This window comes from Bufo bufo, chromosome 7 (genome assembly GCF_905171765.1).
Source record: "Bufo bufo chromosome 7, aBufBuf1.1, whole genome shotgun sequence".
Lineage (NCBI taxonomy): Eukaryota > Metazoa > Chordata > Amphibia > Anura > Bufonidae > Bufo > Bufo bufo.
Genome location: NC_053395.1, coordinates 15126435 through 15140496, shown reverse-complemented (window position 1 = coordinate 15140496; position 14062 = coordinate 15126435). Strand labels below are relative to the sequence as shown.

Here is a 14062-nt window from a genome sequence, read left to right as displayed (position 1 = left end):
TGCTCTCCACAGTGCTGCACCTCCATACATCTCATCTTCATCTACCCCCTACTTGTGCTCTCCACAGTGCTGCACCTCCATACATCTCCTCCTCATCTCCATCTACCACCCTACTCGTGCTCTCCGCAGTGCTGCACCTCCATACATCTCATCTTCATCTACCCCCCTACTCGTGCTCTCCACAGTGCTGCACCTCCATACATCTCATCTTCATCTACCCCCTACTTGTGCTCTCCACAGTGCTGCACCTCCATACATCTCCTCCTCATCTCCATCTACCACCCTACTCGTGCTCTCCACAGTGCTGCACCTCCATACATCTCCTCCTCATCTCCATCTACCACCCTACTCGTGCTCTCCGCAGTGCTGCACCTCCATACATCTCATCTCCATCTACCCCCTACTTGTGCTCTCCACAGTGCTGCACCTCCATACATCTCATCTTCATCTACCCCCTACTTGTGCTCTCCACAGTGCTGCACCTCCATACATCTCCTCCTCATCTCCATCTACCACCCTACTCGTGCTCTCCACAGTGCTGCACCTCCATACATCTCCTCCTCATCTCCATCTACCACCCTACTCGTGCTCTCCGCAGTGCTGCACCTCCATACATCTCATCTTCATCTACCCCCTACTCGTGCTCTCCACAGTGCTGCACCTCCATACATCTCCTCCTCATCTCCATCTACCACCCTACTCATGCTCTCCGCAGTGCTGCACCTCCATACATCTCATCTCCATCTACCCCCTACTTGTGCTCTCCACAGTGCTGCACCTCCATACATCTCATCTTCATCTACCCCCTACTTGTGCTCTCCACAGTGCTGCACCTCCATACATCTCCTCCTCATCTCCATCTACCACCCTACTCGTGCTCTCCGCAGTGCTGCACCTCCATACATCTCATCTTCATCTACCCCCTACTCGTGCTCTCCACAGTGCTGCACCTCCATACATCTCCTCCTCATCTCCATCTACCACCCTACTCGTGCTCTCCGCAGTGCTGCACCTCCATACATTTCCTCCTCATCTCCATCGAATACTCTGCCCCGGAATATCAGGTCAATTCACTTCTCCACCTTCAAACGTGCCTTAAAAACACATCTTAAAATGACTATTCCCAGACTAAACCTCTCCCTCACCAACTCCTCTGGCCTGAACTCGATCCTCCTAGCAGTCCCAAACCCCAAGCAGATCGGCCGCACCGCTCCTGTCAGTTCAATAATGGCTTGAATCTGACTTATCACAATCAACTACCTTATGTGTCACCCCCAATTCCTCATAGATTGTAAGCTCTTGCGAGCAGGGCCCTGACCCCTAGTGTTTCAGTTGTATATTAGCCAGTTACTTTTGTACATGAACCCTATGAGTTTGTAAAGCGCAGCGGAATATGGTGGCGCTATAGAAATAAATATTATTATTATTTTTAGCTCCGAGCAGTCATCAGATAACCTCAGCCATAAGCAGGGACGCTGTAGCTTTAAAAATCAGACAGGCGTCAAAGCCAGCAGTGCCAGCCGCCCTTATCTACTGATAGCTGCAGATAACACGCCCACTGTACAAATCACACCACTGCTTGGCAGAGGGGCGGGGCTGTAAGAGCGCAATGCATGGAGTGCTTCACAGTGAAGCTCCGCCTCCTGGACGCTTGCAGGAGCAGAAAACAACTTAATATTCACGCTACTCCACAAAAGCATACCTCCCAACATTTGAAAATCGCAAAGAGGGACAGTATGTGCAGCGCGCATTACGGCAGTTTCTTTTTTCCAGACTAGGCTGCGCCTCTATTCTGCCCATAGCATAATTCCTGACTCCGTCACAACTGTAGCAGCTGGGGACAGTAAGTTCCTTTATTTTTTTTACAGCATGTGGAGCCCCTGGGACAATTTTTTTTCTTGCACGTCAATATCTATTTAAATATTAGCACATAAATCATCGAATTATAGAGATTTTAAGGTCCAAATTGCACCAAATAATGAAGTTCTGGTCTAATATACAGGTAAAAACCATGCAGATAGTTTAGTGAGGAGCAATGTAGTACATTTATTAGTGCACATTTATACATTAATTCCCCAGGTCAACAAGAGGGACAAAGGGACCTGGGTCAAAAAGAGGGACACTTCGGAGGCATGCAAAAGGTATGTTTGTCCTGTCCCCAGCCCCTATCTAGTGCTGTCAGCAGTCTAGCATGGTCAAAACTGCTGACAGACTCCCTTTAAAAGAAGGTATGGCCTCCAGCTGCCACTGAGATGGTCAAGATGGATGATGGCAGAATATTGCGTGGACGTGGGAACAATATTGGATTTGTTTCTTTTAAGTTTGATATAAATGTCACTGACCCCCTGGATTGGCAGCAGCAATACGCTGCAAGATATTGCGATCTATATTGTCAGCTGCCAGAAGTGGAAGGAGACTGATTCTGCCCAGAGCCCGCCACCAGAAGCAATATTTTCATGCTCTAAGCAGCTTTTGGTATAAAAATTTAATGAGCTAATCTCTTTCATTAACACCGTTGTGCGATATAACAGCCTCTGGTAAAGCTGAATTAAAGCCACAATGGCCGTCACTCAGCTTTCCCAGCCTCCTGCATGGTAAATCTGCTCAGTGATACAGTGACACATCCCTCACACTGGGATCGCTGCTTGCTGGCTACAGAGAAGCAGATAGAACAACCCCTGTGGGAGCTATAATAGCGGCCATGTTGGTTGTCACCCAGCTTTCCCCGGAAGGGACACTCTAGGACTTCTAAATACCAGGGACTTATTTTATTTTAGGAGAAAATAGGGTCACATGAATCACGTCATCCACCCCACAAAGACTACACTTTAAGGACTGAACTACAGCAACACAGAAGGGGGTTCTTTACGGTAAGAGCAGTGGGGCTGTGGAGCTCGCTGCCAGAGGACTCATACTTACCAGCTTTGCAATTAATAAGTTTGGGACATATAGGCTCCTCTACTCCAAACCCTGTGGCGCCGCCCATTTATGAATGTGTTTACATAAGCCCCATTCATTTTCAGCTCAGGACAGCCTGAATTTGCAGGGACTGTCTCATAAAATTAGAGAGTCCCTGCGAGTTCAGGACTATGGAGGAAGTGGTGACGGTGAATTCACTAAAAGAGTCCAAGAAGGAAGGGCCTGGAGTGTAATAATAATACAGGTTCCAGGGGCAGATTTTCTGTTGGTCACGGCAACCAATCACAACGCAGCTTTCATTTAGTATCGTGCTCTTGAGAAATGAAAGCTGCACTGTGATTGGCTGCTATGGGTAACAACGATCATTTAAAAAAAAAAAAAAAATGGGCCCCATTGGCTTCTGCCTTCCTCTGGATCCACGCTGCAGGGCACGAGGCTGAGCGGGATGAAGCTCTGTATGTTGTCCGTCAGGTCACTTTTTGCCGAGTCAGCGCACAATCCTTCCTGTTTTTTTAGGAAGGGTTGAATCTGCCGAATCAGTTTTAGATGAAATGTCCTGACTGTGTAACACCCAGGCGGGTGTCGTGTGACATGGACACTTCACAATTTCAGCAGGCAGGTGTGATACGGTGATGTCATCACACCCGCTGATCGCTGAGCTAAGCAGGTTCGATGATGTCACCGCATCGCGCCTGATGCAGGGGAGAGCACTGGCTGGTTCAATAGTGGAGCTGATGACTCCCTGCTTCACCATTGCATTCAAGAGGGACATGCCTCAGCCCTCCAGGGACCGCGGGAGAGTATGCCAACGTCCCCTAGCGTTTGCAGTATTCTAGGTGACGCTGCAGCGCCGCCTTCAGGCATCTGGAGGCTCCTGCAAGTGGCAATAGACTTGGTGCCCTGGGTGTGGCAGGACTGGCGGGGGCGCTGGAGGTTGCATTACCTGCTAGGAGTTGTAGTTTCACAGCACCTGGAGAGCCACAACATGTGGATCATCCAAAATGAGGGTCTGGGTATTGGTAAGGGTGCCCTGTATGGGTGTACGAGGGGGCACAGTCCTGAAGGATGCAGTTGCTGGCGTAGTGGGCATGGCTTACGCATAATGGCGATAGTACAGATCCGGCCTGGATAGCCAAATTTTTGTTAGAAGGGTCCCAAAATAATAACAAGCTGATGGCAGAAGTGAGGGACAATGACAGCACCCGAGGGTGGTCTCAGGAATGAGGGGTCCCTCTGTTATACTATAAGCTATTTGTTGTATAGACGTCACACAGCAGTGAGATAATGGTGGTGGTAGTACTACAGACTAGGCCGGCTGCTCTCTGCTGTCACTATGGAAACGCCTTCTCTGACTGCAAACAAATAGCAGTGGAGGGAGGCCGGGCGGCGCTTCCCTCTGCAGCCTGTGAATGGTTGCCCCCGGCAACCCATAGACTCCTATTACTACTGGTGGGGGAGACTTTAGTGTACGTGGCCACAGAGCTCTGGAAATGCAGCAGGTGACGCCGGGATCCTGGGAATAGTCACCCTCCTCCTGAGACTGCTCCAGCCTGCGGTGACGTATTTCATATTACCTGTATATTGTGTCACAAGACGGGGGCTCCTCTTCACCCCAAAATGTATTACGTACCTGCTGCAGGGTAGATTGTAAGCTCCTAAGACCAAGGAGCCTAGAGGCAAGAGAGTGCAGGTCACTGTGTGCATTATATCATATGACATTATAATCTCCCACACAGCACCCCTCTATGTACCCCACCTCACCCCTCCCCCGCACTGACCCTATTAATGCATCATTAGATAGCGGTATCTGTCGCCGTCGTGCCGCCTGCGGTCTGCGCTGAGCTGTGGCAAATATTGACTTGAGATTAGCAGATACGTGTGAGGCGGGGGACGCCGTAGGTGACAGATGGCAGCACTGATCTGTTTACCTGTGTTCCTGGAAATCCCAGCAAAGTCTGAATATCATTGATTTGCTGATTCCTTAAACCCCATTTGTCTGACATTTGCTGGTCTAGCACCTGCCCAAAATACTGACATCTATCAGCCGGGAGAGAGGCGCAAACCTGGTTTAGGAGCCCTTTATTGGGAACTACAGTACCCACCAGTGTACATCACATTACCTGTACTTATCCTGTATTATACTCCAGAGCTGCACTCACTATTCTGCTGGTGCAATCACTGTGTACATACATTACTGATCCTGTACTGATCCTGAGTTACATGCTGTATTATACTCCAGAGCTGCACTCACTATTCTGCTGGTGCAGTCACTGTGTACATACATTACTTATCCTGTACTGATCCTGAGTTACATCCTGTATTATCCTCCAGAGCTGCACTCACTATTCTGCTGGTGCAGTCACTGTGCACATACATTACTTATCCTGTACTGATCCTGAGTTACATCCTGTATTATCCTCCAGAGCTGCACTCACTATTCTGCTGGTGCAGTCACTGTGCACATACATTACTTATCCTGTACTGATCCTGAGTTACATCCTGTATTATACCCCAGAGCTGCACTCCCTATTCTGCTGGTGCAGTCACTGTGTACATACATTACTTATCCTGTACTGATCCTGAGTTACATTCTGTATTTTACTCCAGAGCTGCACTCACTATTCTGCTGGTGCAGTCACTGTGTACATACATTACTTATCCTGTACTGATCCTGAGTTACATCCTGTATTATACTCCAGAGCTGCACTCACTATTCTGCTGGTGCAGTCACTGTGTACATACATTACTTATCCTGTACTGATCCTCAGTTACATCCTGTATTATACTCCAGAGCTGCACTCACTATTCTGCTGGTGCAGTCACTGTGTACATACATTACTTATCCTGTACTGATCCTGAGTTACATCCTGTATTATACTCCAGAGCTGCACTCACTATTCTGCTGGTGCAGTCACTGTGTACATACATTACTTATCCTGTACTGATCCTGAGTTACATCCTGTATTATACTCCAGAGCTGCACTCACTATTCTGCTGCTGCAGTCACTGTGCACATACATTACTTATCCTGTACTGATCCTGAGTTACATCCTGTATTATACTCCAGAGCTGCACTCACTATTCCGCTGGTGCAGTCACTGTGTACATACATTACTTATCCTGTACTGATCCTGAGTTACATCCTGTATTATACTCCAGAGCTGTACTCATTATTCTGCTGGTGGAGTCACTGTGTACATACATTACATTACTTATCCTGTACTGATCCTGAGTTACATCCTGTAGTATACTCCAGAGCTGCACTCACTATTCTACTGGTGGAGTCACTGTGTACATACATTACATTACTTATCCTGTACTGATCCTGAGTTACATCTTGTATTATACTCCAGAGCTGCACTCACTATTCTGCTGCTGCAGTCACTGTGCACATACATTACTTATCCTGTACTGATCCTGAGTTACATCCTGTATTATACTCCAGAGCTGCACTCACTATTCTGCTGGTGCAGTCACTGTGTACATACATTACTTATCCTGTACTGATCCTGAGTTACATCCTGTATTATACTCCAGAGCTGTACTCATTATTCTGCTGGTGGAGTCACTGTGTACATACATTACATTACTTATCCTGTACTGATCCTGAGTTACATCCTGTAGTATACTCCAGAGCTGCACTCACTATTCTGCTGGTGCAGTCACTGTGTACATACATTACTTATCCTGTACTGATCCTGAGTTACATCCTGTATTATACTCCAGAGCTGCACTCACTATTCTGCTGGTACAGTCACTGTGTACATACATTACATATCCGGTACTGATCCCAAGTTACATCCTGTATTATACTCCAGAGCTGCGCTCACTATTCTGCTGGTGGAGTCAATGTGTACATTACATTACTTATCCTCAGTTACATCCTGTATTATACTCCAGAGCTGCACTCACTATTCTGCTGGTGGAGTCACTGTGTACATACATTACATTACTTATCCTGTACTGATCCTCAGTTACATCCTGTATTATACTCCAGAGCTGCGCTCACTATTCTGCTGGTGGAGTCACTGTGTATATACATTACATTACTTATACTGTACTGATCCTCAGTTACATCATGTATTATACTCCAGAGCTGCACTCACTATTCTGCTGGTGCAGTCACTGTGTACATACATTACTTATCCTGTACTGATCCTGAGTTACATCCTGTATTATACTCCAGAGCTGCACTCACTATTCTGCTGGTGCAGTCACTGTGTACATACATTACTTATCCTGTACTGATCCTGAGTTACATCCTGTATTATACTCCAGAGCTGCACTCACTATTCTGCTGCTGCAGTCACTGTGCACATACATTACTTATCCTGTACTGATCCTGAGTTACATCCTGTATTATACTCCAGAGCTGCACTCACTATTCCGCTGGTGCAGTCACTGTGTACATACATTACTTATCCTGTACTGATCCTGAGTTACATCCTGTATTATACTCCAGAGCTGTACTCATTATTCTGCTGGTGGAGTCACTGTGTACATACATTACATTACTTATCCTGTACTGATCCTGAGTTACATCCTGTAGTATACTCCAGAGCTGCACTCACTATTCTACTGGTGGAGTCACTGTGTACATACATTACATTACTTATCCTGTACTGATCCTGAGTTACATCTTGTATTATACTCCAGAGCTGCACTCACTATTCTGCTGCTGCAGTCACTGTGCACATACATTACTTATCCTGTACTGATCCTGAGTTACATCCTGTATTATACTCCAGAGCTGCACTCACTATTCTGCTGGTGCAGTCACTGTGTACATACATTACTTATCCTGTACTGATCCTGAGTTACATCCTGTATTATACTCCAGAGCTGTACTCATTATTCTGCTGGTGGAGTCACTGTGTACATACATTACATTACTTATCCTGTACTGATCCTGAGTTACATCCTGTAGTATACTCCAGAGCTGCACTCACTATTCTGCTGGTGCAGTCACTGTGTACATACATTACTTATCCTGTACTGATCCTGAGTTACATCCTGTATTATACTCCAGAGCTGCACTCACTATTCTGCTGGTACAGTCACTGTGTACATACATTACATATCCGGTACTGATCCCAAGTTACATCCTGTATTATACTCCAGAGCTGCGCTCACTATTCTGCTGGTGGAGTCAATGTGTACATTACATTACTTATCCTCAGTTACATCCTGTATTATACTCCAGAGCTGCACTCACTATTCTGCTGGTGGAGTCACTGTGTACATACATTACATTACTTATCCTGTACTGATCCTCAGTTACATCCTGTATTATACTCCAGAGCTGCGCTCACTATTCTGCTGGTGGAGTCACTGTGTACATACATTACATTACTTATCCTGTACTGATCCTCAGTTACATCCTGTATTATACTCCAGAGCTGCGCTCACTATTCTGCTGGTGCAGTCACTGTGCACATACATTACTTATCCTGTACTGATCCTCAGTTACATCATGTATTATACTCCAGAGCTGCACTCACTATTCTGCTGGTGGAGTCACTGTGTACATACATTACTTATCCCGTACTGATCCTGAGTTACATCCTGTATTATACTCCAGAGCTGCATTTATAATTCTGCTGGTTGTTATTGGAAGCAGTCAGTAAATGTGTTGATGCGCATCCTCTATAATGCAGGCACCTGAGCCAACTCTGTGCAGACACTGAACAAGCAGGAGATGCTGGGAGATTACTGAATAGAGCTGATATTTCTATACTTTATTAATTACAACAGACTAACCTCACGCTAAGGGATGGAGAAGTATGAGAAGTTGGCCAAGATCGGTGAAGGCTCATATGGGGTCGTCTTCAAGTGTCGGAATAAGGAGACGGGACAGGTGGTGGCCATCAAGAAGTTTGTGGAGTCTGAGGACGACCCTGTCATTAAAAAGATTGCGCTAAGAGAGATACGGATGTTAAAGGTGAGGCCGCGACATGAATGTGTATGCAGTGTAAGCCTGGTTCTGCTCACTGATGGAAGGCTGGAGTTTGTACCATCTCCATGCTGATGGTTTCCAGGGCAGAACTGGAATCAGAATGTGCAGAATTTCAGCCCTGACTAGTCGATCACCTCCTTGGTCTCCTCTATTGCAGCAACTGAAGCACAGTAACCTGGTGAACCTGCTGGAGGTTTTCCGCAGGAAGAGGAAGCTGCACCTGGTCTTCGAATATTGCGACCACACCGTCCTCAACGAGCTGGAGAGGCACCCCAATGGGTACGTCCACCGTGTCCGCAGCGCAGGCTGCTCCCGTCTCTCCATCTGGTATCTTAAAGGGCCAGTAACCCTAAAGTCAGCAAATGAAGAGGAGACAAACTGACACTGGGGTGCCCCCTTTAAGGTTTCAGATCTCACATTAACCCTTCCATGACTTCTGTTTTCAGAGTCCCTGAGGCGATGACAAAAATCATTGTGCAGCAGATCCTGCAGGCGGTAAACTACTGCCACAAGAACAGTGTAAGGATAACAATATAGGTATTGTAGAGCTAAAGGGGAACTCCACCTGAAGCCATCGTGTGATGGTGACCAATGACATACCAGACGACAAAAGATGAAGTTCCCCTTTAAGTGGTTTTTTTTTTAAGGGTGGGTGGAGTCTGCTTGATACAATGTATCTCTTCCTCATTGTGTCTTCCTGTCGTGCAGTGCATTCACCGAGACGTAAAACCCGAGAACATTCTGCTCACCAAACAAGGGGTCATAAAACTCTGCGATTTCGGCTTTGCTCGAATATTAAGTGAGTGATTTGCGTGCGACGCTGCGGCGACTGACGCCACTACAGCCAGAACGCTTGTGTTAGTAATGAATGACTACAGCTTCTATGTCTCTAACAGATGAAACCGTTCCCCAGGACAGGGGGGGGGGGGGGGGGGGCACATAGGGGGCTTACCCAATAATCTGAGACCTCTCAGAGCCCTTTAAGAAAAGCTCAAGATTCTTTCTGCCACCACTAGAGGGAGCTCACTGTATAGGATTCATCAGTGATACAGTATGTGTAATTCCTATGCAGTGAGCTCCCTCTAGTGGTCACACAGGAGCTATGTAATAGGAACTGGTATGCGACTTGTTCGGTGGATCAGCAGGGAGGTACTGAATGTTGGACCCCTCTCAAATCTGACAGACAGGCCATCATTTTCTTTGGAACGGAGGACCCCTTTATTTAATACCCTGAACTGCCACCATTAACCTCTTCACCATCCAAAAACCACCAGGAATATCCTGGACTGCCGCCATTAACCTCTTCACCATCCAAAACCACCAGGAACACCCTGGACTGCCACCATTAACCTCTTCACTATCCAAAACCACCAGGACCACCCTGGACTGCCACCATTAACCTCTTCACCATCCAAAACCACCAGGACCACCACCATTAACCTCTTCACCATCCAAAACCACCAGGACCACCCTGGACTGCCGCCATTAACCTCTTCACCATCCAAAACCACCAGGAACACCCTGGACTGCCGCCATTAACCTCTTCACCATCCAAAACCACCAGGAACACCCTGGACTGCCGCCATTAACCTCTTCACCATCCCAGAGCACCAGGAATATTAGATGATGTAATACATGTAGAAGTCTGGCAATGCGAGTATATAGTATCATGGGCAGGAATGCACTGGCTCCACTGTCTGCAGGGGTGCAGAGGTTACAGGGCCATACAAGACGACCGCGGTATTATACACGGCCCATGGTAGTGTGGCCCCTGGTGCTCTCTGGTCATTACCCTCTTGTCTTCACAGCTCGGCCTGGTGACGATTACACAGATTACGTGGCCACTCGTTGGTATCGGGCCCCGGAGCTGCTGGTCGGGGACACACAGTATGGAGCAGCAGTGGATGTGTGGGCCATAGGTTGCGTCTTCGCTGAGCTGCTGTCCGGACAGCCTGTGTGGCCTGGAAAATCAGACATGGACCAACTGTACCTCATCATCAGAACCCTGGGTGAGGAACACACCACAGCAATGATCTCCTCTCTCTAATTATATATATATATATATACACACACACACAATCAGGCCATACTCTGGAGGTGCTGCGGGGTCCTGGAAAGGGGAGGCCACAGCTCAGGTCAGCTCCATACCCCTATGGGAGAAGTGGCCTTGATGTGATTGTATGAGCCCATAGCTACAGATGGCATTCTGTCTACCACCACTAGAGGGCGCACACTGCACATGTAGTTACACAGCTTGGTTTCAATGGCTGCTGTATTTATCCCTATGGAGTGAGCTCCCCCTAGTGGCAGCTGCAAATTTGGAGTTCAGAGTCCTGTTAAGACGATTTAGTATATTTTTTTTTCAAAAATTGTGATTTCTGTGCCTTTCTTCCAGGAAAACTGATCCCGAGACACCAGTACATCTTCCACAGTAACCAGTTTTTCAATGGTGCAAGTATCCCAGAACCTGACCCCGATGATGTGGTGGGTATCGCCTGGTCACATGATCAGGGGCGCAAATAATTATAAAACACTTTTTCAATATTTCCAGTTCCATTTTTTCTTCTTCTACAGGAAACTCTGGAAGAGAAATTCCCAAATATTCAGGCCATGGCGATGACGTTCATGAAGGTAAAAATTGAGGTTTCTGGGAAATATGAGGTTTTAGGGTTTTTTATGATAAGCAGTCACTCTCAGGCAGATTCACCCAGTATCTGGCGCCATCTTGTGGCAGACACAGGTTTTACACACTCCCTATTGGACATGTGGCTCTTCTCCCCCCCCCCAGGTCTGTCTGCGCATGAATCCTGATGATCGTCTCACCTGTGAGCAGCTCCTCGAAAGTGCTTATCTAAACCCCACCCGTGAGGAGCCGGAGAAGAAGAAAGGCAAAGGAAGGAGGAGACAGGCAAGTACCCCCAGAACCTATCCCTTTAATAAGATGACTAGTACTCGGCTATCCCTGGTGCTCCCTTAGAGATGAATGGTAGTGTGCCTGCCCAGCCGGCCGCTTTACTTATTTCAGGGGTCCCCATTCCCAGCAGCCAGACCACCACCGATCTGTTATGGATACAGGATAACTTGAAACAACCGGAATACCCCTTTAACCCCCGATACATCACAGTGGAGGGCTTGTATGGCGCGGGCTGCTGCAGTGAGCAATGACGGGAAACGGCGATCCCCGGCGAACAGTCATTTAACCCTTCAGGTGCCGCGATCAACACCGATTGTGGCACCACCATCTGCCTTCCGATCGGAGCCCCCACAGTGAAATCGCGGGACTCCGATCGGTTACCATGGCAGCCTGCCGAAGCCTTCCATGGCTCCCACGATAAGCTCCCTCCCGCGTAGCTCTCTATTAGGGTGAATAGGACAAGGGATCAAAAGATCCTAGGTTTTAGGCCCCCCCCCTCCCTCTAAGGGGGCTAATAGTTAAAGAAAAAGTTTAAAAAGTTAAAAAAAATAAAAATAAATATATATATAAAAAACTAAAATATTAAGTTTAAAATCGCCCCCTTTCCCAATTTTACATATAAAATATAACAGTAAAAAATAAACACATCAGTTATCGCCACATCCCAAAAATGTCTGAACTGTTAAAAATCCTACGCGGTCAACACCGTAATTAAAAAAAAAATGAAAGACAAAATCACAATTTTTTGTCGCTCCCCCGCCCCCCAAAAAATTTGAATAGCGGTGGTATGTACCACAAAAATGGTACCAATAAAAACTACAGTTCATCCCGCAAAAAAAAAAAAGCCCCCATACAGCTCCGTGGACGGAAATATAAAAAAGTTATGGCTGTCAGAAAATGGCAATGCAAATACAATTTGAAGGTTTTTATTTTTTTTAAATAGCAAAAAAAACAAAAAAAAAAAAACTGTACAAGTTTGGTATCGCCGTATTTGCATTGAGCCGCAGAATAAGAACGTCAAGTCAATTTTAGCGCACAACGAACGCTGTGACGTAAAAACCCCAAAAACCTTGGGGGATTTTTTTCCTCCTCATTTTCCAATAACAGACACGGTAAGGCTACTTTCACACGAGCGTTCGGGTGTCCGCTCGTGAGCTCCGTTTGAAGGGGCTCACGAGCGGCCCCGAACGCATCCGTCTGGCCCTAATGCATTCTCAGTGGAGGCGGATCCGCTCAGAATGCATCCGCCTGCCAGCGCTCAGCCTCCGCTCCGCTCAGTGAGCGGACACCTGAACGCTGCTTGCAGCGTTCGGGTGTCCGCCTGGCCGTGCGGAGGCGAGCGGATCCGTCCAGACTTATAATGGAAGTCAATGGGGGCGGATCCGCTTGAAGATGACACCATATGGCTCAATCTTCAAGCGGATCCGTTCCCCATTGACTTTCAATGTAAAGTTTGAACGGATCCGCTCAGGCTACTTTCTGACTTAGAAAATTTTCTAAGTAATAATGCAGACGGATCCGTTCTGAATGGATGCAAACGTCTGCATTATCAGACGGATCCGCTCCGAACGCTAGTGTGAAAGTAGCCTTAATTAAATTGTACCATAAAAAAAAAAAAAAATAATGCATCTTGTTCCGCAAAAGCCCTATGAACGCAAATGTACGGCTATTGGAACGTGGAGAAAAAACAAACAAAAAAAACGAAAATGCAAAACCAAAATAGGCCCGGTTCTTAAGGGGGTTAAAGAAACACAAAACAGAAAGCGAAATGGTCTTGTGCAGGGTCTGGGGGGCGTCGCATGACACAGGGATTCAAACGCGCCCCCTAGGACTATGCACAAAGCATCACGGCGGTGCGCGGGGGTTGCTGACAACACCCGTCATCAGAGGGTTGTCAGAGCAGCCGCTGCGGAGACCTCTGATCACCTCTCTCTTCTTTCAGACGCAGCTGCTGCCTCAGATTTCAGGGAATGGCGTCTCACCTGCTCCAGAGGGGAAGAACAAGCCGCGGCCTCAGAAATTTGACCACTTCCCCAACATTTAACACTTTCAGGAGAGGAGAGAACTTCTCAGGGAGGGTCCGGCAGTGTTAATGACGTCACGACTGTTACACTATGGACCTAAATGATAAAAGCCTGCTAATCAGATAACGCGTCTGGATCTTCTCATGTCCGGCTACCAGAGCCATGCACCCCTGGGAAGGAAGGAAAGGTGCAGCTTTGGCAGTGATTGGAGAAGGCCGTGTATTTTAGCTCTTTCACCACATTCAGTAA

At 47.2% G+C, this 14062-nt stretch overlaps 1 protein-coding gene across 1 annotated transcript; it reads left to right on the top strand.

Moving 5' to 3' along the window:
• Positions 1-4288: 4288 nt before the first annotated feature.
• Positions 4289-14014, top strand: CDKL4 (cyclin dependent kinase like 4). Its single transcript, XM_040440563.1, has 10 exons — positions 4289-4474; positions 8674-8860; positions 9033-9154; positions 9322-9394; positions 9584-9674; positions 10684-10884; positions 11271-11359; positions 11450-11506; positions 11664-11783; positions 13732-14014. The coding sequence occupies exons 2-10, from the start codon at positions 8693-8695 to the stop codon at positions 13831-13833; spliced, it is 1023 nt and encodes a 340-aa protein (XP_040296497.1). The 5' UTR covers positions 4289-4474; positions 8674-8692; the 3' UTR covers positions 13834-14014.
• The last annotated feature ends 48 nt before the right edge of the window (positions 14015-14062 follow it).